The 26,158-nt window shown below is 34.8% G+C and overlaps 1 protein-coding gene across 39 annotated transcripts in view; it reads right to left on the bottom strand.

Moving 5' to 3' along the window:
* LOC135205669 (zinc finger and BTB domain-containing protein 17-like) overlaps nt 1-26,158 on the bottom strand; it is a 260,367-nt gene that overhangs the window by 150,631 nt on the left and 83,578 nt on the right. For 2 of the 39 annotated variants that reach the window (XM_064236519.1, XM_064236518.1), the window contains exon 6: nt 6,888-11,775. The exons of 31 other annotated variants lie outside the window; for them this stretch is intronic. In XM_064236519.1, coding sequence (XP_064092589.1) covers nt 11,182-11,775 — 594 coding nt within the window. In that variant the 3' untranslated portion in view covers nt 6,888-11,181. Of the gene's footprint in view, nt 1-1,857; nt 2,430-6,887; nt 11,776-12,007; nt 13,025-18,927; nt 20,430-22,500; nt 22,969-23,305; nt 23,564-26,158 lie in introns of those variants that run through there. 6 more of the 39 variants (XM_064236534.1, XM_064236517.1, XM_064236552.1 and 3 more) reach the window with 6 other exon arrangements.

Below are 26,158 nucleotides of genomic sequence, written 5' to 3'. Positions count from 1 at the left end.
AAGATAAAGATCCGTCAAATATTGCAAGTTTCTATGAAAACTTAATCATCTGGCTTTTCATTGCAAAAATATCAAAAGAAGCTACCCTATAACAATAAGTTTTGGCTAATGGCACCCCTGTTAGGTAAGTTATGGCACATAACTCTATTATCATCATCTTATGGAGCTAATAACTGGAACTCGCCCATTATGGCACCATAAATTACCAATTTTATGGCACTAAACAAGCGCCATAAAACCGGATTGCCATTAACCGAGTCCGCCAATAACTAGGGACTGCCTGTACTAATAAGAATACATATTAGCATACTGAATTTCAACTGGCTCTTGACCTACCAAGCTAATATGAAGCTTAGTTCATAAACCACTCTGATCTACACACGCAAGAAGTTTTTACATTCTTAGCTGGTGTCAATAGAAATGACAAGATGTTAATTAACTAGAATCTAATGAGATGCACATATAAGGTTTTAGCATTTTCTCCATTACTGAAAAAACTTAATTTTCATAAAAATTTGAGCTTTTTTAAACATTTCACACACTGGTATGTTAAGGGGAGGACTGATTATACTATTTATTATTATAAGCAAGTAAACCCTGTTAAATATGACAATAATTGGCCAATGTTCATGGCTTGGCAAGAAATACATCAGCAGCTTTTCTGGGCTCAGCCTGTGTCGCTACGTGAAATGTCCCTTTAGCACACATTTCTATGGTAAATTATTGCTAACGAAAAGGAATTTACCTTAGAAATGTGTGCTAAAGGGACATTTCACTGGGCGACATGGGCCCTTGCCCATAAATAGATTTTTCCTTCGTCAAAATCCCTTATTTACAGCAATATGACAAATTTTGAATCAATTTGTATTTTTCATAACTAACAAACCTGTGATCTTAATGTAAGAGAAAATTCTCTAGTGCCTGCTGGAGTCCAATTAGAAAAAGTACAAGGATTTTGGTGGTAATGTGAGTTATTCAAGATGCCGGAAAGGAGGAGAGCACAATGCATGTTTCTCTTTGACATCCTTCATTGCAAGTTAGTGCTATTGCCCTCTCTGCCTAGAAGCCTGTTGTTTTTGTCCCTTCCTGTCCGCATTACACCTTAATATTCTCATTTTTCCTATGAATTCTGGGACAAATTTGAAGGCTACAGACTCCCAACCCCTCATGTGTTTAACATCAAAAGAATTTCACCAACTCTCTTGATGAGGCCAAGGCTAAAAGGAAAACTGTCTTGAGGGTTAAATTTCTAAGCACCCGTGTTAGGTGATAAAAACCTCAGAGTCTAACAGTCTGTTACTGGAGTCCTACTTCAGCCATTTCTTTCCCCATTTTCATCGTTGTCAACATTCCGACCAGGCTGATGGTCATTCTCAAGATGGGTGAGAGACAAGGTTCAATAATGTATAGTGGTAAGCTTTATTTTTCTATCAATCATCCTTAGCCAAAACTATTTCACAACTGTTATATTTGGAAATATGCAACAATTATAAGTTTTTCATTTGAATGCACAAAGCTAATGTTAAAGCAACTGCAACATTAAGGCTGACATGGTAATACTCATTTAGTGTTCATTATCACATAGTACAGCACTTAGTATATGAGTTTAGAAAGGAAATATAGTGATGAAAATGACCGTAAACTATGCACACCAAGAGTCCAGTAGTTATGTTTAATGTTTGAGTTAGGAAAACCAATATTTAATGTATTATGCTATTAAAAATTCTTAATAATTTTGATGGAAAAGCTGCTCTTTATTAACAAAAAAGGTAGCATAATGTTGTCTAAAAAGCAAGAGAGAGAGAGAGAGAGAGAGAGAGAGAGAGAGAGAGAGAGAGAGAGAGAGAGAGAGAGAGAGAGAGAGAGAGAGAGAGAGAGTGTGTGTTTGTCTGACAAATTAAAATTCTGTAATGTGCACTTCAAAGATTTAATCGTAATTCAATATTCTTACACTGTACACATTTACCTAATTCATGTGATGATTCTCACATACAGTGTGTACTAGTTCACTGAAGAATCCTATAAATTTTCACAATCTCATTACCTGAAAGCCTTGCAACTCACTATTTACATTTTTTGCCCATAACTACATGGTGATGACTAAACACATGAGACTGCAATGAACCCCACTGGGCTGAACGGTAATCACAATACTTGCAAGCATAAGGTTTTTCCCCAGTATGGACATAAATGTGTCTCTTTAAAGTCTCTTTGGTTCCGGAAGAGTACGGACAATGTGGGCAAGAAAACGGCTTTTCACCAGTATGTTTACGCATGTGGTTGTCAAGATTGAATTTCTTAAGGGACGAATATGAACAATATTTGCAATGGTGCAATTTGTTACTGGAGACAGAGGCTGACAACCGTGAGCTTGAAGTTATTGCAACTCTCCTGGTGTTGGTCCAATCACAGTCACTGTCCAGTTCCATCTGCAACAGGAAGTGTATCTTACTACTGTACTCCAAAAGCATTTGAGCTTAAGCAATATCCAACCACTGCTTTATTAATTAATGTTATCAATTCTTAGGTATCTCATGGATGATGCTTTTTCATAAATCCTTTCACCAATTTTTAAAAAAATACACACGTCCCATTCTTAACTTTTTAACTGTGTGATGCTTTAAACATCAAAATTAATTCCTAAATGCTGACAACAATTAGAATGATAAAACACGCCAACACCAATGAATTATGAACTAAATTGTAAGCTGGTTAGACAAAATGGATATATATGTACTATGTACAGATAAAATTGATGTAATTAAAAGGGGGTAGAAAAATGCCAAATCCACCAAACTCTAAATTAAAGGCACAAAAAAATAATTTGGCAATAAAAAAACAAGTATATATTTGGTATATTAGTCAATAAAAATAAAGCACTGCAGTCTGACATTTGTATTTTGTTCCAGTAAACAAACTTAGCTGAAGTGAGTCGTCAACCAGACCGCTTTTGTCTCAAGTATTAATTGGCAAAGTATTAGAAAACATTGTAAGTCACTAACATTGTAAGTCACTATGTGCAACATACGATCTTAGACATTTTCATCCACTATATATTGCTGAAAAGGTGTTACAAAAGGTCACATGTTACATTACAATGATACCTACTAAGTATACAATGTACTGAACTTGGCCAGTTTATGCTAACCAAAGTACTACATTCACAGTAAGCTTTTGCAATTTACTGCTAAATGCCAAATAAAAAAATGGAAAGTCAAATAAAAACAAATACACGAGATAAAGCGAATTTTTTGTGCTGTAACAGAGAAATATGTACCTGTAATTACACATGTACATACAGTAACAGGGAAATTCACTTACTGTAATCCCTCTATTACCAGCTTTTTCTATGTTTGCACTACACTTTCAAATGCTTCTGTTTGCAAAAGAGTATGTGGTACTTTACATATTTAATCTCACAAAATACTTGCCCTAACCAAGGCAGAGAAGCATATACTGCAAAGGCGCTAGAAAATTATCCTATTGTTAAGACTGAAGGTTTGTAGCTATGAAAAATACAAATTGTCTTAGAAAATTTATTTTTCCAAAGAATGCCACTTTTAAGTTTAGTGATAATTACACTATTCCTCTTGAGGTTATCCAGTAAATATTTAGCATTTTCCTTTAGTAATTCCAATACCGCAACTTGAAACCATTGTAATTAAGTGAAATGCTTATAAGTTTTCACTATTTTGTTCTGCCCAGTGATGAACCTCCATGCCTCAGTATATTTGTCAATGCCTCCTAGGAAAGCTTATAGTTCATTCGTTCCCAAGCTGGACAACACTTCATGTTGCGGACATAGGTAATCTTCTCTGTTGAAGTGTGAGATTTACTGTCAGATTAGTAGCATTGTTTTGCCCAAAAGAAGCTTCCAAGGGCCGTGCATTGAAAACTTTCCCAGATGCCTCTTCAAATTGTTCGCATCTTGGCTGTATCTCTGTCTCCCTATCCAGTCGTTTCCATCATGGAACAAATATTGTTGGATAGCTACAGGCAGTCCCTGGTTAACGGAAGCAGGTTCCTACCAGGGTGAGCACCAATAACTGAAAAACGTTGGTAACTGGAATATCACAGTAATTATGATAATACAAGTAGTCCCCCAGTTATCGGTGAGGGTTCCGTTCCCAATTGCATGATGATAAAAAATCTACGGTTATGTATGCCAAAAAGCGGGGATTGGCACATATCGGTGCCAAAAATTCAGTTATCGGTGTCGCTCAACAAGCCCCATAAAACTGGCCACCAATAACCGGGGACTCCCTGTAAATGGTGTTTACAAAGATGTAAATGCCGATTGGTGCCGATAAACTGCTCAAAGTTGCGAAAATTGCTTACTGATGCTGATAACTAGCCTTCCAACGCCGATAACATACCTGACTTACCAACACTGAAAACCTGTTTAACTAGTTGTTAGCCAAGTATCGTAAAACTGAAATCCGTTAACCGATGCCACTGATAAGCCAGGACTGCTGGCATTACTTCAGAGCTAAGATTTCTCATCTAACTTACAAGTTATTGTCTAGTTGTGAAGAAAAAGAGTACTATCAGAATTTCACTTCACTAGTTTTTACCCAAGCATTTCCAATGCAGTTTGCTGACAGGTGGCATACTCACTTTCTCAACACAAATAGTGATCATTTCTTGCTCCTTCTGACTCCCAAGCTGGGTATACTGACTGCATCTTTCTCAGTCCAAAGTCCAAATTTGAGAAAGAGAAATTATTACGGTAACCACCATACTTAGGATAATTAAGGCAGGGGGTTAAAGGAACAGGTTCTTTTAAAGGGGAGTGCTCCAAACACAATTTTCTCTTGTGACCCTGTCTGTTCGTAACATGAATGTTCAAAAGTATGGTGGTGACCGTAATAATTTCTCTTACTCAAATTTGGACTTTGGACTGAGAAAGATGCAGTCAGTATACCTAGCTTGGGTATACTTGGGTATGTATACTCGTAAGATATTCCTACTTATTTCTAACTTCCCAATTTAACTCATTCTTTGATGAATTCCCATTTTCTATATTTCCTCACCCCATACGAAATGTTTAGCTCATATTTTTGTCAATAAATTACTGTGTGCATTGCTTATTTTGTGAACTTCAATGTCAGATATTGCAAAATTCTCTCAAAGTTCATAACTTTCAAAGCATGGAAAAAATACCAAAGTTTTGAATGTCATATAAATCTAAATTTTATTTTCTTCTCTTTACCATTGTAACAGCCAAAGTAATTCTTTATAATAGTGCATATAAAAATAGTGAAACAAGTATAATCTAAGAATCCGGCGTTAATTCAGAAATGTAAACCAACAAACATAAGGCACTACGTATTCACAACCAACTTTCAAATGATTCAATATAATACAAACAGCTGTCTGGAAAGTAACTTGTTTGTGAGTCGTATATTGACTGTACATATACAGAATCTGCTTTAAAAAATATACTTTGCTATCCCAACAGCTTTTGGGTCAGTCCCCATAACCCTCACATCAAATACTGACTACATACTGGAATACAGGCAGTCCCCAGTTATCAGCAGCCTTAGTTATTAGCGATCCGGTTTTAAGGGGCTTGTCTAGCACCAAAAATTGGCAATTTTTTATGTCAAAATGCATCAACTTTCGGTTATTGGTGCCAGAAATCGCCAATTTTCAGTTATCTGCAATTTTTGCTTATCATCAAGCGGTCGGAATAGGAACCCCCCACCCCACACACACACACACACACATATCACCAGGGACTGCCTGCACTGTCCTTAATTGTGCCCTCTGCTTTCAAGATAGTACTGACTTGTGTTCATACGTATAAGGTACGCTAAGTAATTTGTATACGTATAAGGTAGGCTAAGTAATTTGCAAGGATAAGATAGGATTTTGAGGTAACCTAAACAGGCTAAGCGTATGACTGTTCACACCCCTTTTTGGAACAATTAGTATGGTCAAAGGAGTTTTTTATGCTACCATATGTACTTCCTAAGCATGAAAGCACGAGCACCCACAAATGTCGTCTCGGGCTAATACAGCCAAACAAAAAATGTCCAGACCTTTCATATTACGTACTAGATTCTTGTATGGATTGGCTGCCATTGTCCAAATACTGTATGTTGACTTCTCTTTGGAATGAGCTACAAGTATTATCAATACAACTTTTTTCTCTCAAGAACTTGCAACTTTTAAGCAGGGGTAACCAAGGTGAATTGGTGCTTCTTAAAGTCTGAAAAGGTATGGATTTTGTTTTTCTTTGCACAACTAATAAACCAGACAATTTGCTCCTACACAGGAGGTAACTATGAGAGAGAGAGAGAGAGAGAGAGAGAGAGAGAGAGAGAGAGAGAGAGAGAGAGAGAGAGAGAGAGAGAGAGAGAATTTTCTTATTCTTTTGGGAATGAATTAGTGGGATACAGGACAATGCTTCTTATGTACTTGATCTTGAATGCATGTTTAAATGCCAGTGCCCAGTATAAAGTCCCCTTCAACATTCAGCCTGTTTCTGTACTATTTGGTCTTGACAGCAACGAGCATGGAAAATGAAGCTTCACAAAGATAACATGGATCCGAACATATTTAGTTTTTGAATGTGTCAAACTAGAATAGCAGACTATAGAAAACTAACATTATAAGGCAATGCCTTTGCATTTTTTCATAAACTTCTGCAACATAAGATCCAATTAACATTACTCATGATGAAAACTTACCACAACGAATTTCACTTTACATATGACGAGGAAACATATCAGTTAAAAATCGAACCAGTATATTTTGTCCTACATGGTAAATTTTGTGGTAAAACAAAACCCTTACTGACAGTGTACTTTCCAAAACAGCCCTTATTCAATCAGTTGTATTACTATTACTATTGGAGAGGTGACCTTAGCATGCTTACCATGAATAAGAAATGAAATAATTTATGAGTTTTGCAGGTTTATTTCCACATTCACCTTTAAAGAAGACTTTGGTATATGAAAGTTAAACTAGCACAGTATAAGAATTTACATACTGCTTACCACTTTGGCTAGGGTCCAATTCCACAATGTACAAACAATGAAAACAACATATATTGCACTAGCATGTATAATATGGCATAAGCATATTTGATCAAATATCCATCTCATATCAATAATACTAATAGTATTACTGTTATGGCTGATATGCTGTGACAGAACTAACCATCTACAGGTAAACTACAAAAGTTCTCGATAGCCTCACTTAAATAATCTGGTCATTTAACAATCAATGTCTTAAAGCTTGATATATTTGGAGAAAACTAACAAATCTTAACTACAATATGAACAAAACACTAGACATATAATAACACGGGGCATCACATAGAAGTTATAAAATTTCATGGCAACATCACATTTAGCAGTGATTTAAAAGCACACCAATTACACCAATATGAATATGGAATGCTTTTCCATAAATTTGAAACACTACTTCTATAAGCATTTACACCACAGTATTTTACTGAATTCAACACCTACAATGGTCAGTTACTAACTTAATTCTATTTATTGAAGAGGAGCACTTGAGTGCCTTCTCAACCATCATACTTCTTGGTAAAGTATATAATAATAATAATAATAATAATAATAATAATAATAATAATAATAATAAAAAAAGGCACTCCTCGAATTACGATGGTCAGTTTTATGGAATTTTGAATATGACAGCAAGTGATAAAAACATATTCATCAAGGCAGTTCCCGGTATTGGCGGGGTTCTGTTCCCAGGGGTGTGCCGATAAGCAAAAACCGCCATTAACTGAAACTCAGTGGCTTAATGCGCTGATAACTGGTTATTGGTGCCATATGGATGCTTATGGCAGGCAATAAGAACCCTTATGGTGCCATACGGTGCCTTATGGCGCCAATAACCGGAACTCGTCCCATTATGGCGCCAATAACCGGAACTTGTCCCATTTTATGGCGCCGATAACTGGAACTTGTCCCATTATGGTGACGATAACCGGAACTCGTCCCATTACGGCGTCATAAATTGCAGATTTTATGGCGCTAGTCTAGCACCATAAAACCAGATTGCCAATAACCGGGGACTGCCTACTGTACTGAACTTTGAATTTTGATTTTTACACATGCAAGCGATACTTAGTAAGATACTCTTGTGAAAGCTGGGCATCAAGGCAGCAACTGTGCTCCTTATTTGCATGGCAGTCTGGCAAAACAGGCTTTGTATTAACGAGTTTGCCCTCGGGCTAATGTAAATGTTCTAAGCATGTTTAATGAGGGTTCAGCTAGCCTACGACGTTCGTTGCGGTAGCTTTTCAGATGCATTTTTGACTAGTGCTGTTTTTCACAATGCAATTGGTTTATCAGAATATAACCCCATCATAACTCAGAAGTGCCTGTATTAGAGAAATCCTAGCATCACAGAAAGCAAGATAAAAAAAATAAAATACTACATACTGCACAACAATCAATTGACAGCAGTTATTCCGACTAGGCTAACAAATAAGATCCAATGGCTTTTTTGTTTTTTTTTAGTTTTTTGCCTACTCTCCATCTTACAAGAGCGTGACTGACAAATAAGTAAATCTGGTCTACTGTAAAATACTGTCTTCACATGGATATGCACGATGGCTTTTCAAAAAAATATCTGCTTTCAGTATTAGTTCAAGTGTCTTCAAATACAGCATTAGAATAAACAAACTAGAAAAAAAAATATGTTAACACTTTGAAGGACTTACAGTTCCTGAATTATTTCCTATTTGTTTCATAGGGTCACTTGTATATTATGAAACAAATGGAAATACAATGTGAAAAAAGGGACAAAGAAAAATGACAAAAAATACATTGTATCAATTTCTTGAAAAACTCTTACATGTCATTTGCTTAATATGTATTTGTTCCGGATTTAAACACACTGTTCAAGCGAACACAGTGAAGTTAAACATTAAAGCACCAGCTAGAATATCTTTAACAATAAAAAAATAAGTCACCAAAAGGCTTTTAATTAACATTTTCTTTGTAGTAAGCCAATCTGTCAAGCTCCTGGGTTCTACTATAAAGATCCTGGGCAAGCCTGGAAATTAATATTATAAATAATTTGCCAATGGTTTTTATATATGAAGTAAACGGTAGAAATGCAAAACATACTACACTCAGCTGCCAACAATCATTTATCAATCACATTTACATGAAAACTGAAGTTATTTACATCTTGCCTGTTTACTTTAAGACTGTCTGGTAGATAGTACAACTTTACTATCCATGAACCTCAGGAGTGAAAATGGACTTCCATTTAAATCATTAGACATTAAATATAACATCTAATAAAGTGCTCCATAAGAATATCTGACTAATATATAATTACTGTAGCACTACTGTAGTGCTTTGTCACCACCTACACACCATGCCATAATATATGTGAAAGGGAACTGCCTTCATAGATATAAATTCAATGTGCTGTTCCTACAACAAACTTACATTACCTCAGTTCTAGAAACTTAAGTATGTTGCTAATATGTAATAAGATTCACAATCTGGTAATAAGCTTACATCCAAAGCACACATACTTTGGCTACTCTAACAAACCAACACTACCCTTTTCATGTACAGCACTGGTTTTTGTCTTCCAATATTCATAAATGTGATAATCACAGCATAGTTTGTGATTTTACAAACATTTAATAGTAAACAAAACTTTACGTTGGATTTCCAAAAGGAATGCTATTACAAAAATTTACTTACAAATATAGCTCTCCAAAGCATTAAAACTGTACTTCACAACCAGGCTATGAAAGAGCAACATAGTTTACTTAATTCCCTCACTACTGTACTACTGAAATAGCTTCTGATATACAATAACCACAAACAGTATACCGATGCTGTAATCTAAGTAGACAGCTTCTAAAAAAATAAAATAAATAAATAAATAAATAAAAATAGTGACTATTTTCTAGACACCAAGACAAAAATACTGCACTGCTCAAAAAAACAAAGTGTATGTATGTAGTACTGTACTACCATATTATTTTCCTAATGCAACAAACTGATGGAACCACAACAATAAATTCCCTGATTTTTTAATTTCCAAAAGCTTGTAATTTTCTTTGCTTTCTTTCTTTCTTTCTTTTTGGTATTTTCATGACAACACTGTATACTAACACATTTCTGCAGCTTACATTCAAATGCTGCATATTAACATACTTCTATAGCTACACCTGATGAAGGCCTTTTCTCAAATAAAATGTACTAATATGAAAGAAAATATAAACAACTCCAAGTCTAAGCTGCTAATAATGGAATAATAAATAACATAAAACATGAATAACATTCATAACAATACTAAATAAATACTCATCTACTATAAATGAACCAAAACAATGTCATGTGCAATGTTCTGCACTACACCATTACCACCACACAAATCTCTAGGCCCCCTAAAGATAAACAGTAATCAACAAAACTAATACCCCTCCAGACAATGGCATTTCTCATATCTATATAACACAATCAAAATCCTACCATTCAACTATACAACCTTAGTTAGTGTGAGTTTCTAGTTCCTCTGACAAATTTAAATTTACTTTCTAGTGTAAAACTTTTCCCTTCAAAAAGTATTTATTGCAAGTTATTTCCATGTAAATTAAGGAGCCATTTACATTAATTTCATTGTGACTAAGACTGATTTTATTATGGATCCAAAGTTAAAGTATACCTGTAGCTATTATTCCTTTCAGTACATAAAATACTTGGAAAAAATAAAAGGGAAAACTAATTTTAAAGCCATAATGCTGATTTACTAAAACTAATGGGCTACATGTATGGGCTTGATTTAAAACTGCAGACATTTTGTAGTTTCTATGTTACTGACATTTTTTATCTTTGTTAGGTTCATGGGATTTACTCTGCTGATTATGTTGGATTATTTGTATACTACACAACAGGCAACTGAGACAATAAAATGCCCTGCATCCATCCAGTAATGAGTATTATGCACTCAAAACATCTGTGTTCATGATAACACCTGTATTGTTTAGGTCAGATACTAAAATCACGAATTGCATGAGTAACCCCTCAGCAAATAAGGAAGAATGGTTGCATTAATAATCAACATTTGACACAAAACTTTTGCATTATTAACCTAAAGCTTTGAACAGTTATATCTAATTTCTGGAGAGTTTTGCCATGAAGTTTTTCTTGAACTAAATCATTTCAGCATTCATTCCTGAAATGGACTATGCCATGGATAAACCATTCCTCGGACGTCAACAATCTTAATACGAGGAGACAAACCTTCTTCATCTTTATGATGCTTATTGACATGTGTTCTAAGATTTCCTTTTTGAGTTGACCGATAGGGACAGTAATCACAAGCAAATGGCTTCTCTCCGGTATGAGTGCGCATGTGATTCAACAGATTTGTTGAAGTTACAGTGACATAGTCACAGTATGAGCAATCAAATTTCTTGACATCTGAAACCCATTTCTTGAAATTTCCTTTTTTATAATTGCCATACGCACCTGGCTTTCTTCCTCGGACTCTATTTTTCTGTGGTGGTTTCACTACTACTCCTCCAGGCTGGAAGGTGACCTTCACATCTTGCTTCCGACATTCTTTCTTCTCTGCTCTAGGCTGGGTCACAATTTTCACCAATTTCCCAGTGGGACGGGGTTTCACCGCTCCTTGCGTTACATTTTCCACCAACCCCACTTCAACGAAGTCATTCGCCACCCCTACTTGAAGGTCCTTCAGCACCCCAAGCTGCACGATGTTGTTACGCGGCTTCAAGCGCACGACGTCCTTCACCAATTCCTGTTGGAGGATGCGTAGCTCTCAAAACGGTAAGCCAGTCACAAATTGAATGTTCAAAAGGGTAGATTAATCAGTAATAAATGCTAAATGCTTAAATTTAACAACAACAGTTCACAAAACTTTAAATACAGGAGTTGTAAGCTTACCTGTAGCTGTAGCATTATCTTATCTTTCCTTTAATTTTAACATCTTCCTCTTCATAATGTTGGAATGAATTATATAGTTTGTAATTTATAGTGCTGTATTTAATGTTTTTACACAAAAAATATTCTACAAATATTTCTTCCCGTCACAAAATAGAAGCATTACATGAAAAAAATTTCTACTTAACTAAAAAATAGGTTTATCTCAAAAAGGGTGGAAAATGTTTACAGTAAATATGATAATAACCTAATGCACATTAACATATGTGCAGAGTAGCATTTAATATCTGGCTATATCATGAAAATATGATCAAGTGAATTATTAAGAACCGCTGGGATGAACACCTGTAATATTGTGTACATATATCTAAACCAATTTTTTTAAGCTGTAACAGTTGTGTGTTGAGATACTGACACTGATACATGCCCACAATATTTAATAGCCACATTGTATGTAACTGTTTGTGCCTTAGACCCTACAATGTTTTGGAATTTAGACTCATTCTCTGAAACAATTTTTTAAATTCCCAAATGGGGGTTATTCTTTTTCAACATGGAGGCATCTCATAAAAACCCTGATAAAGAACATTTACTTTCTAAATGAGAATTTCTATTCCCTTCACAGAAACCTGACTGAACTGAACAAACAAGCATTTCCACAATGATAATCATTAAGGAGACTTTAGCCACATCTTAAAAATAGACAAATACTAACCAAAAAAGCATATTATTTCCTCTAAGCAATCCCAAATCCTACAATTAACTACCGTACCCTTAATGAAACCCAACATAAGAATATCCTTTTATATTTGAAAAAGCATACAGCCATATCAAAAAGGAAAAAGGCTAACATTTCTTTGACCAAATTTATGTCTGGCCCTTTCATGCTTCTGTACAACATCTTTGCGATTGCTTCGAAAAGCGCATAATGAGCATCCAAATGGCCTTTCCCCAGTATGTGTTCGAATGTGTCGCATGAGGTCACGGGAAGTCTTGAAGGTGGCTCGCAAGCAGTATGGGCAGGCAAACTGCGATCGTGGTGGATAGGTTACTGTACCATCTTTCTTCATGATTGGTGTACATGCCCCAACATCCAGAGTCACCTCCTATGGAGCAAGGATATTCTTACAAATTTTGCTTTCCATATTTTCTATCTTTCAAAAAAATATTAAAAAGTATTCAATTAACGTAACCAAATGAAATCTTAATCAGTGAAACTGCATACAATACTATGTGTTCCTCCTTGCAAAATATACTGATAAATAGAATTCTCAATTACATATTCTATGTTCTTAATTAATATTCTACGGCCAAAGGCAAAGAATAGGTTTCTCTTAATCAGTCTATCAGGTTTCAACATCCATAAGGCAACACTGCACCTAAGAATCTTTTCAAATCTAAAAGGTCTTTTTCACTGGCCCATTTTCTCCAACTAAAAGTTTCTCATGTATTCACACTACAAACCTTTCAAACAAGATTCCCCACACATATAAATCTTGGTTTCAATAGCCTTCACCACTTACAAGAATGGTGCTAGGGCAGTAAATTTATTTCCAATTATGATTTTATAATAAACTTTCAAATAGATATCATATGGTCAAACTTTCAAACAATAATTCTAATTTCTTACACAGTATACTACTGTATATTTCTTACCACTGACATTTAATTGTATATTTCTTACCACTGACATTTAATAAGAGGAAATTAACAAAATTAATGAAAAGTACATCTAAGAGGTTGAAGCTCTTCCTATACCAAAATAAAAATTGAATCTGCTTGTATACAAATCATTCAAGCAGTCCCTCAATTCCATTCTCAGTTACCATCTGAACAAGCTATGAGGACAAAATCTGATAAAGAGACAGTAAACATTTTACCCTTCCGTGATAAAATTACTTGGGACAAACTCTTTCAACACCACGCACCACTTGGCGTCAGTTAAATATCAGTCATCCATGACTACTGAGTCAGCTGTGATATGTTCACTGGAAAGTGACAAGCATTAAAACATGAAAATTTCTGCAACAATAAACAAGATCCTCCAACTTTGCTCAAGAAGCGGTGGGCTACGCACTTACAAGACCATATCAAATCATCCAAAGTCTTCCCAACCTCAAAAAATAAAAACTAATTTAGCATACAAAATTCACGTCATTTGCGCATACGAAATAAAAATTGTGCAATATGTACAAGAAAATTTTTAAAATTTTTCTTTTTAATAAGTACTATATTGATTTTTCATAAAAGACTAACTTTTTAATTGGTCAATTTTTAGTCTTTTTAATTGGTCAATTTTACCCTTTTTTAAGCATGTCATAAACAACAAGTACTATTTAGCTCCAACATGGCAATACAAGAAATATTACAATGTTATTTCATAGCATAACAAAGTTGTGGTCAGTGAGACACAGACATGAGTTATAGGTCAACACATCACTAAATACTTTATCCCATCAACCTGAATTACGATTGGTATAAGCCCTGAACCAATCAACATTTATAGGTTACTCCTGGCTTGAACAAGAATGGTTTTTAACACCGTGTATTTTTAATATAATAAATTTACATAATTGTGTACAGTAGCTTGCTGGTGTAGTTGTTAAGTGTAACTGAGGGATACCCTGGTCTTGCTGTTACATTTACAGACATGTTTGGATAAGTTCACACATTGTTTTTGAGTATCTAGGCACATATAATTGCAATAATCACAATGCCCTCTCAACTTCTTGAACTCTTGGCTCTTTTTGGATGCACTTGTCACCACAAAGCTTGAGGTCTAAATATAAGAATATGAAGAAATTCTGACATCCACAGCAAGATTCCAACCTAAATCCAAAGTATCAGAATGAGGTTATGTTACCAACCTGACCAAGAGAGGATTGTTATCAGATTGGTAATGCGCTCTCATTCTGTTATTCTGGATGCAAGCTTGAATTTTGCAATGGATGTCAGAACATCTTCAAATTCTTACACTTGGACCTCAGGTTTTGAAGTTATCAGCATATCCATAAAGTATGAGAAAATCAATTAGTTAAGGGGGAACTGGGGTTATCATGATTACATATGCATCTAGTAAAAAGTGGCCAGTAGTTTCTATATACATCTACGCATATTTGCAGAGCTGGACGTCAAATAATATGTAGTACTATAAGCAAGAAGTAAAGTATTACTATGGTAGATTAAATAATGTATGAGAAAACATACATGGTATATAAATAAATACAGCCTATTTAAATAGTAATGAGTGATGAATAAATCCTCTAGAATTTGCATGAAACAATCATATGAATAGGTATCAAATAAACTGAAGAAATGTGATAAATGCAGTATAAAAAAAAAAAAATTACCTACTCTCAGCTTTCCTCTCTAGGCCCCCGGGATCACTAAAACAGTAATAGAATTCGAGTTTTTCTTAATAGGGAATTTTGAGCTCATAAACATTTTATAAATCAATTTTCTGGTAATCAGAAAAGACATTTTTATATTTCAAAATGTAACCAGGAGAGGTACACAAGACTAAAAGCAAGTAGCCTTCACAAGTTAAAGTAAAGTACTGTACTGTAGTACAGTGTCTTACTTGACAAAGCAAAGGATAATTAATACCATTGTAAGATTTTTCTATATATTGAATTTCTCAGTTTATACATACCATGCAATCCTGCATGAAATATTTACAATATTTGTCTTTAAAGTGGCATATTTACAAAATTTTTCTTTTAAGTACTACAACACAAACTATAATAACAATTACACTTAACATTCACTGTAATTCATAAAGAAAAACTATAGGGGTATACCCAAAACTAATACTGATTAAAGTTGTCTACATATCAAACTAAAAAAAAAAATCCACTAAACAATAGATATTGGCACATATGAAAAATATCTTAAATACTTTTTGTTACCCTGGACCACAAAGCACAAAACAGAGTCCTTTACACTTAGCACAAAGGTTCAATTAAAGCCCCTACATACTCCCCCACTTGGCCAAAAATAAATTTCAAGGCATTTTTAATTTGCAACATTACTTAGTATACAGGCAGTCCCCAGTTATCAGCAGATTCGGTTATCGGCGAACCAGTTTTATGGCGCTTATCTAGCGCCATAAAATTGGCGATTTATGGCGCAATAACGGACCAAGGTCTGGTTATCGGCGCAAGCACCAATTATTGTTATGGCAACATAACATACCTAACAGAGGCACCTTAAGGGTGCTTATGGGGTCGATAACCGGTTATCGGCGCCATAAGCACCATTATGGCACCATAACTCGTCGAGTTTCGGTTAATGGCTGTTTTTACTTATCGGCACACCCCCAGGGAACAGAACCCTAGCCGATAAATGGGGACTGCTGTAACCAGATTACTCAACTAATGAATCTCTACTACTCCAATAATTTGCCAGGTGACTTTATTTTCAAATTGCCTCAAAACTCAAAACAGTGTGCACTAACCATGAAACAATGGCAACAAACACACCGCCCACCATAAGGCAAAAAGTCATTATCAATAAATTTGTTAAACACTAAGCACAACGGATCAAAGTGAAGCAAAGTACGAAAAATAATTTGTGTGAATGGCCCATTATAAGAGGAAAAACAGTGATAATCCTTGTGTAACTGGAATGGTTTTACATGTATGTAGTAGGGCTATTCTATGATTAATGAGTTCCCAAAAAGGAACTATATTTCTACAATGAAATGCCTTTTTCATACATAGCCATATATCATAAAATAGCCTTGCTATCTAAATTCCCATTACAAGTTTGCTCCAAACTCAACTCTAAAAACAGGAATCGGAGAAGATATAGAAAAACTAGTAACAAAAAAGAAATTGTATATAAAAAAAACTTTTTAACTTTTCACACATTCCCTTTAGCCTCTTCCTACTTAGCTATCCAACTTCTCCAGTATGGATGTCTTCTTCTGCCAGAGATTTATCATCTCTGGCAGATAGAGTGGCTCATGGTGATAGGTTTCTATTTCCTAATACATACGTAGTAGCAGTTATGACTTGAAGACCATCAATGATGGTTTCATTGTTAATTTTTTGTAAGCTCACTTGTCTATTTTTTGAAAGTTGTATTATAAAGTAAATGCCTGTTACTACCTTACGATTGAAGGGATTTGCTTAATTTTTTTACCAATTTAGACTACAACTAATATGTAGTTATACTACACTGTAAAGTGTTTCACTGAATTTGGTTCTTTCTCCTTGGAGAAATAAGCATTTACTTTTAAGTTTTCAGGAAAAAAAAAAAAAATTTTAGACTTTCAAGAATTCTGAGAGATTCAGGACATCTTGAGCACCCTCTATCATTTATAACCTCTTTCCTCTAATGCTTATGCTAGAGATGATGGAATATTTTAGTGGGTGACAAGTATTTTTGTACAAGTACTTTTCACACTTTTTTTTTTCCCCCTGGATTTTTCAATTTGTTGTTCACTGTGCAGTACAAGCGATGAAAAAAATTATTTTGTCCATGAACCAATCTAATTTTTTATTTTTACCATTAACGCTTCAATATGCATATGTTTATCTAAACATAAGAGTGTCTATAACTCACTTGCACCTATCTAGAATTAGTCACACAAGCTCTTTTTTATGTTTTTACTATTCGTCGTTCAAAGTGCCATACAAGCGATGAACAATTAAAATTGTACATGAACCAATCTAAATATTTTTTTTATCTTTAAGCAAGAATGTAATTTACTCGCATCTATCCAGAATTAGTCATACAGACTTTTTTTATTTTTGTGTTTGTTTGTTGTTCACAGTGCCATACAAGTAATAAAAAAAAATCATCATTAAAAAAAATTCTTTTTAATATCAACACTTCAGGATATGTTTAATTTGACATAAATCAGTTGAAAACTGTTAATAACTAAAATTCAATAATTCCAGAAAATTCACTGGTCAAACGAAGAACAAACATTGGGAAGTCTTTGTCTGCCAGCATTTCATGGTAAAAGCATAATTACTTTCATTAACTCTTTAAAACTCTAAAATAACTGCATATTAAAGGAGAAAATTCATAATAAAACCACCATAATGACTGTATATGACAATCACTATAGGCAGTCCCTGGTTATCGGTGACCTCGGTTATCGGCGATCTGGTTTTGTGGCACTTATCTAGCGTCGAAAATCGGCAATTTTCGCTGCCATCAATAGAGTACTAGCGCTGACACACCCCTAACAGCGGTGCCAATAAGCAAATAAGCCCCAAATATGGTTGACTTTCGCTTATCATTAAGCCGTTGGAACGTAAACTCCACCCCCATAACCGAGGACTGGCTGTACGTACTACATATTCCAGGAGAGGTAACTTAAAACTTCTAATAATGATAGCTGTTAATTTTATAGTATCCATGGCTAGGCTCCACTAACAGTACATACTACGTGTATGTGTGTCTTATTATATATATATATATATGCTATATATATCTATAATATATATCTCTATATATAGTATGTATATATATATATATATATCATATATATATATATATATATATATATATATATAGATATATATATTATAATATTTATATATATATATAATATATAATATATCTTATATTATATATATTCGTAAAATATATATTACATAATATAAAAAAACAATCAACTATCCCTTCTGTCTCATTGTAATGTAGGTATAGTATCATAACACCTTTCCCCCATGTAATGTGTTCTTTTAATGATATTGATATAAAGATAAAATGGTGGTAGTACTTCCAAATTTATAATATTAATATGGCTAAGTACTATTTCTACTCGCAAAACTTAACGCATAATGAATGTGATGCAGCACAAAACGCGGCAACAAAAACAAGGCCTACCTCCTTGATATAAAATGAGATTACTTTCCGATCATTACAAGACCAAAAACATAAATGAGCAATGAGCCCCAATAAAAGAAAGAATGAGAGAGAAGGAAGACGGAATGAGAGGAGGAGAGAGATGGAGATGAGAGGGAGAAGATGGACCGAGAGAGATGAGAGAGAGAGAGAGGACGCTTACTACTGCTTCACCCATCAGGGATGCCCTACTTTAGTGGCTAATACAAGTTCACTGCATTTCCCCTTTTTAATTTTGCTTTCAAACATCCACACTATTTGAGAAACACCAAAAAATTTCCCCTTATTTCACCAAGATGTCACAAAATAAAATAAAAAGAATGCCATTCTGGAGTAGAGCCATGACCTTGTCAAACTATTTTACCAACAGACTTTTGGGTACCAGAGGGCTGAGTTGCAGGGGTACTACCTTATGTTACAATTTTTCTATATCTCTTTAACTTTGGGAGCTGCATTCACTTAAAAAAAAAAAAATAGCCACTCATTACAATATCCTTTAGTTTACTAACAATTATCTTGTCTTTTCATTACACCGATCCTTTTGCTTTCAATTTCAATTCTTTACCTCTTTTAAAATACATTTAATATTCTGCATAAATGACATTACTTTATCTGAGAGTACAACAATGGGATCCATCCATTTTGGAAGTCTATTACAAAGCTGAATTTGTTAGTTGATCCACATTCAGCAATTAAATGAAGTGACCACACTGCAAAATGTTATTTCCTAAATTCACATTGTATTCATTACATCATATGTAGCGCACATACGTGTTATTTTGCTCACCTAATTTTAATTAGGGATATTTTGTATACTGTAATTGAAACTAACAGGATGACATGTGGTTGATGACGGGATACAAAACTTTTCATGAAAATATCAGTAAATTAGGCTGCCGCTAATTCTTGACTCCATAAATCTTAAGTGGTTTGACTCAACTCCTGATAAAGTCATGCACTAGCAATGGATGATTATAATGTCAATAGTACAAAAGTGCTAAAACTTCACTCTGAACATGTGTATACTATTTATACTTTCCATAGCATACACCTCAGTAGTACATTTTTTGGGCCCTGAAAAGGAACCACAAATGGATTCTTGTCTTATAATGCATAAAACTCCTAAAGGTAATGTATAAACAAATAGACTGAACTCCCAAATTAATTACGTACTTTTAAAAAGTATCCTTAATGTTACTCAAGACTGGAATCCCTCTGTGAATACATTATATTGACAAGCAGATAACAGTTAGGCACTTCGGTTACCTCAACAATGATGCTCACACACTACTCAAATTGACCAGGAAGCATGCTTCAGATGTGTCCCAAAACTCCTAGTCACTGTCTTTCAAACTGTTGTGAACCAAAGGACTACGGTTTAGCACCTTGCTGCCTCTTACTTGCTACCTCTGAGTGTTTACTTATAATGTGAACCTTAACGTTGGTACTTTGTGCTGCACAGTAGTCACAATATGGGCATTTGTACGGCTTCTCTCCTGTGTGCGTTCGTATGTGGCGTTTGAGGTCACTCGTCTGCTTGAAAGTTGCCCGACAACAGAAGGGGCACTGGTAAACTTGAGGTTTCCGGATTCCTCTGCTCAAAAACCTCAAACTGCTGCTCCTCTCCTCACTGCTTGCACCCGACGCCTGGGGGACAAAACCCTCCATTACTGCTGAATTGATTTACTTTTAACAAAAAGTCATCCACTAACATGATATAATAACACGTATCTTTAAGGCTCCAACAACTACAACAACACTATACCAGCAGAGACACTAACCACACATCTAGTGAATCTAAATTCATAATCATCATACAAATGACAATTGCTGGGAGGACGTGTGACTACAGTACGTATTGCCTCTGAGCATTTCAGGAACTAAGAAAAGTTGAACTTATGACAAACCTCAACTACAGAGAAACCACTAACAAACTTGTGTCATCTTCTGGCTTCCAATGATAATTTTTAGAAAAAACAAAACTAAATAAATAAAAAGAAATTATTCCCATATAATCAACTAATTTCTACCTTTGTGAACAGCTTACTTCAGACCATTCACATAAATGTAATGTTTCAAGGAATATATTATAGCTGAAACAATAGTAGGATGAAATTAAGTCCTGATCATGAAAAAACCCTCACTCCTAACAATAATTGCAAAGAACTTTTAAATGCTTAAGAACAAAAGTGATAAGGCCAAAAACAATTGGTACATATATTCAAAATAAATTATATGATATGATTTACCATAATTCTTGGAGCCATATTTCTTTCACCATTTCTTCAGGATAAAAAGAATTTACTTTCTACAATACAGTATATAGCACATGCATGCAGTCAGGTGAGTACCAAAAAAGAAAAAGAAAAATTAGGATTTTCAATATTCTGCTCATAAAACCAACATAACTCAAACCAATAAATGCTGATAAGTTCTATCACAAAAAAAACTTGATTTCAGAGGGAAGATCTTGTAAGACTAACATATACAATTTGAGCAGACTTACTTTCCACCCTATTATTTTTTCCTGCTTCTATTAGGCTAGGCTGATGTAGACTTAAGGCTGACTACTACTCTATCGAATCTATCCCTAAATATAAACACAGCAACGGAAAATAATTTTATTTCATTTTATTTATTTTTTTTTTGCAATATAATTATTCTCTGTTTAATACCTTAACCTTTCATTCTCAAGTTTACTGTGTGGCTCTAAAGAAGGAATTTTACACTTAAAAAGTCTGGATATCAAAAACTTAACACCCAGCTTATCCGAAGTGAACTATTTAAAAAATGGGAAAAAGTGGAACCAACCACAGAGAGAGAGAGAGAGAGAGAGAGAGAGAGAGAGAGAGAGAGAGAGAGAGAGAGAGAGAGAGAGAGAGAATATTTCCATTAAACTACTATTAGTTGAATCCCTAGAATTCACCTCTACCACTTGATTACCACAGTCAACTCAGCTTGACTGAATTTAGGCCAGTTTATTCATTACAATTCTCGAAACAAACAAGATGGAGAGTATTTGGTATGAAGTATCTCTCTTGCTTTCTTAGCTTAATACTAGTTTTTCATTTTCTTTACAATTTCCTTGTGTCCTGGTCTGGGATGGGAGTTTACCCACTGAACTTTGCTGCATAGCTAAACAAAATAACAGTAACTAGTCCATTAAATCCCTGGATTCACGGGTTTGCAATTCGCAGATTTCTCTATAGAACATGTATACATATTATTCACAGAAAATTTGCCTAATCGCAGTATTTTTCGCTGAGAAATATTCACTAATTAATGTATGTATCTTCATATAATTTTCATGACTAAATGCACTTTTTGCAATAAAACTATACTCAGGTATAGGCATTTTTTAATGTTTTTGTTTTAAGCTGTTGAACCAACAAAATAGGCAGTAGTGTGTGTGTGTGTGTGTGAACCATCAAAATAACCAGTTTTAAGCATTTTTTGAGGAGTTTTAAGGAAGTATATTCAGCGTGGATTTCAGCTATTTGTAAGTGTGTGTGTGTGTGTTGTGTGTGTGTGTGTGGGGGGCGGGGGTTTGCACATACCCCACGAATCCGGGGGTTTACTGTAATGCTTGTCACAAATATTCTTGTACTTGTCACTTTCCTGATATTATATTACATATATACTGTCATTCATTACAACATTTATTTAAAGTTATTCATTTTACAGAAGTCATGGGAAAAACACTTTACTCAGTTCCACTGAAAATTACAGCACAAATTAAATGTGTCAATCTTTATGAGTCCAAAATGAATGATGCCTTGTTCTGATTTTATTAAGAATCAATAAAAAACAAAGTTGGTTCTCAAATACTCAAACGTCTAGCACTAAAATTTACAAAAGTACTAACACACCAATGATTTTCATTTTCAGCTGAGGCTAAATGATATTTGTAAATTCAAGTTTATACAAAGGAGCTCTTCTCACTCGGAGCACTAGTATGTTTACGATGAATGTGTATTCTGACGGTATAATTTTGTGTAGCACAGTAGTCACAATAGGGGCACTTATAGGGCTTTTCTCCTGTGTGTGTCCGAATGTGTCGCTTGAGATCATTTGCCTTCTTGAACCCTGCCCTAGCACAAAGGGGGCAATGGTACAACCCTGGTCTGCTGCTGCCTCTTCGGAAACCCCTTAAACAGCCTCTCTCCTCATAGCCAACATCACTTTCCTAGGAGAAACAAGGACAGTACTTATATTCTTATTTTCACACAAGTACTAATCACTTTATTTCCACACACCACTAATAGATTTACAATGTGGTCTTGTAAATCAAAATTTAAATTGTACGAATCACGTCAAGTACAATAACAATGAGCCATGATTTGGTATCACTATACGTATACAGTAACAATTAAATCCCCCTAAACATCTTCCCTGTGAATATGTCATTTTAGTTACTGTACGTATCTGGTAATCAGGTACGAAAAGCTGAAATTCATTCAAATAGTCTAGAGAAACAAACTCAGGCACCAAACATCTTCAGAAGAACCACTTTCACCTTCATCCGTGACTGATGCACATCAGCTCAACATGTCACTATGCTTGCAATAAATGTGAATCCTGACGTTGCTTCTTTGAGCAGTGTGATAGTCACAATAAGGGCATTTATGAGGCTTCTCTCCCGTGTGATTTTTAACATGGCGATTCAAATGTGGTTTGGTGGTAAAGGTTCTTTTGCACAAAGGGCACTGATAATCCTGCTGCTGGCTGATTCCTCTTCCACAGAACCTTAAACTGGTCCTCGCCTGACCTCCACTTAGAGCCTAAGGGGGGATAGAACCCTATGTTACAACCTCAGCTGAAGAGCAAAAAAGTAAAATCAAATTTTTTCCAAATGGCCTAAATAAATATTAACAGATGTAGTCAAATACAGGCAGTCCCTGGTTATCGGCAGGGGGTTCCGTTCTCGGAAGGGTGTGAAACCACCATTAACCAAAACTGCTATTTGTGCCGCTTATGGCGCCAAGTTTAAGCTAATGCCGCCTCTTTTAGGTATGTTATGGCACCACAACTCTATTATCGGCACCTTATGGCGCTGATAACCCAAACTCAGCCCGTTATGGCACCATAAATCGCCGATTTTTAGACAAGCGCCATTATACTGGATCGCCATTAACAGAGTCCGCTGATAACCGGGGACTGCCTGTACTACATTTTGGAGGTCCTCTTGAAAAAGAAAAAAACTATGAATATTTCACCCAAGAAAAATATATATGCAACTATGTTAGATACTCCACTTTTCCCTTTGTTTACCTTTCAAATTCAGCTGCCATTCATTCATTTAATAGGACAAGCAATGATATGACACAAAGATATTTAAACTGACTCAAGAAATCTCTACTGGGTTAAAAAAAAAAAAAATTGTCGAAACTTTTTCAAAATTATAAAAAAAAGGAAAATATAGAATTTTACTTATCAATGATAAATTATACTTAAATATCCATTAATTAAAGCTTTCTTTGTTTTTAGCACTGTGGTACAAGTGGCCTAAGAATATGTAGATTTCAATTAAAGCAATTAGATCACCATTATGTCATACAGCAAACAATGTCATATGCAACCACAGTTGCCATACATATAGTGTACTTGTTTTAACAATATTTACTGGCATTTGTATACAAATCTCACCCATTAGGTTTCATATTTTGCATTTATGAGAAACGTTTTTGTGACATGTCCACATCATACAATTTAGAACCAAACAATAAGTAAAGTAGTACAATGAAGTAACGGCATCCAATGGTAATTCAAATTTGCAGGTTGCAAATACAAATCCATGGTAGGAAAAAAGAAAAAAAAAATCCATACACACATACTGGATCGAAGTCATCTACTATTCATTGGTAATTTCTTTCGCTCCCTAATTTATCGTTCCACATAAATAGAGCTCCAGTTTGTGGAAAATTGTGATTTTCTACATTACTGTTTGAAAACAAAAAAAATTAACACAAGGTAGTAAGTTAAAATGAATTTCTCTAAAGTTACATTAATTCAAACTCAAGAAATTTCTTGCTAACACACATACTGCAAAACTCAAAAGGTATAACAGACCTAATCAATCACCTATCTGGGGTGAGCGGATTACATTGTGCATTGTGGGCAGGGTAATACGTACAGTAAAACCCACCCACCCCATTTGCGGACTCATGTATTCGCAGCATTCTCACTGGATCGCATATCCCCATTATTCACAGAAAATTTATCGATTCACAGTATTTTTCTATGAGAAATATCCGTAAATTCCTGTTTTTTTTTATCAATTTCATCATAAAATGCACTCTGTGATAAAACTATTAAAATAACCAGGTATAAACATTTTTAGTGGGTTTTTCTTGAGTTATAACTAACAAAATAGGCAGTTTTGAGCCTTTTTATAGGGATTTCAACTATTCGCAGGGGGTCTGGTACCCGTCCCCCGTGAATGCGTGGGGAACACAGTAATACCTCTTTTTGCAGAATCCCTTCAGCCCAAATACAAGTCTTTCTGCCTTTTTCCTTGCCCGTTTCACTTCTTTTACTGTATATACATATTACATTTCTAATTTTTCTCCATTCAGATTAAAGTACGTACTCTATGAGAACATAATTCACTTGCACTTAGCTTGATCTGAATGAAAAATAAAGCATAGGACAGATCCCATTAATTAATACTTCTTAGGGCCTTTACCATGTTTAAAAAGCTTTTGTTCACATACGCTGATTAACTAGTTATGAAAAATGAAATGGCATCACATCATCATTACCCATCAAAAAGAATGTGTTATCAATGTTACCTATGCTTTAATAGCTTTACAATTCAGCTTTAAAGCTTTGTTACTGTAAGCAAATATTTTGAGTTGAAACTTGCTGTATGTAAAATCGCAAGGTTTGTCATAAGAAAATAAAAAAGTAGATATCTGAAAAATATGCAGCGATAGTTATGTGAGAATTTACTATGCCATAAAGACTCAATAGTTCATCTGAGGATGGCACTTGGAAACAATCAACCAAGTGTAATAATAACTTAATCTAATCTGCTAATGAACTGCCTAGTAGTGATACTATTTACAGCAATAGCTGGTATAGTGTGTTCCACAACTAGGCTATCCTACATGAGAAAAGTTCCCATGTTGGCTGGTGCTGAATCTTTTCAGTTCAGTTTAAATATACTGGATCTAGTCAGGTTACTATTTTAGGTGAAACACATTCCTGTAGTATATATGAGATACTATAACGCTTTTGAATCTCTTCAAATATTCTTATCAACTACAGGCAGTCCCCAGCTTATGACGGGTTTGGCTTACAACTTTCCGAGGTTACGATGCTTTCCAATTATATTCTCCAGAAATTATTTTCAGGTTTATGACGCCGATCTAACA

The sequence above is a fragment of the Macrobrachium nipponense genome, chromosome 24, assembly GCF_015104395.2.
Source record: "Macrobrachium nipponense isolate FS-2020 chromosome 24, ASM1510439v2, whole genome shotgun sequence".
Taxonomy (NCBI): Eukaryota; Metazoa; Arthropoda; class Malacostraca; order Decapoda; family Palaemonidae; genus Macrobrachium; species Macrobrachium nipponense.
This window is presented reverse-complemented; position numbering and strand designations above follow the sequence as displayed.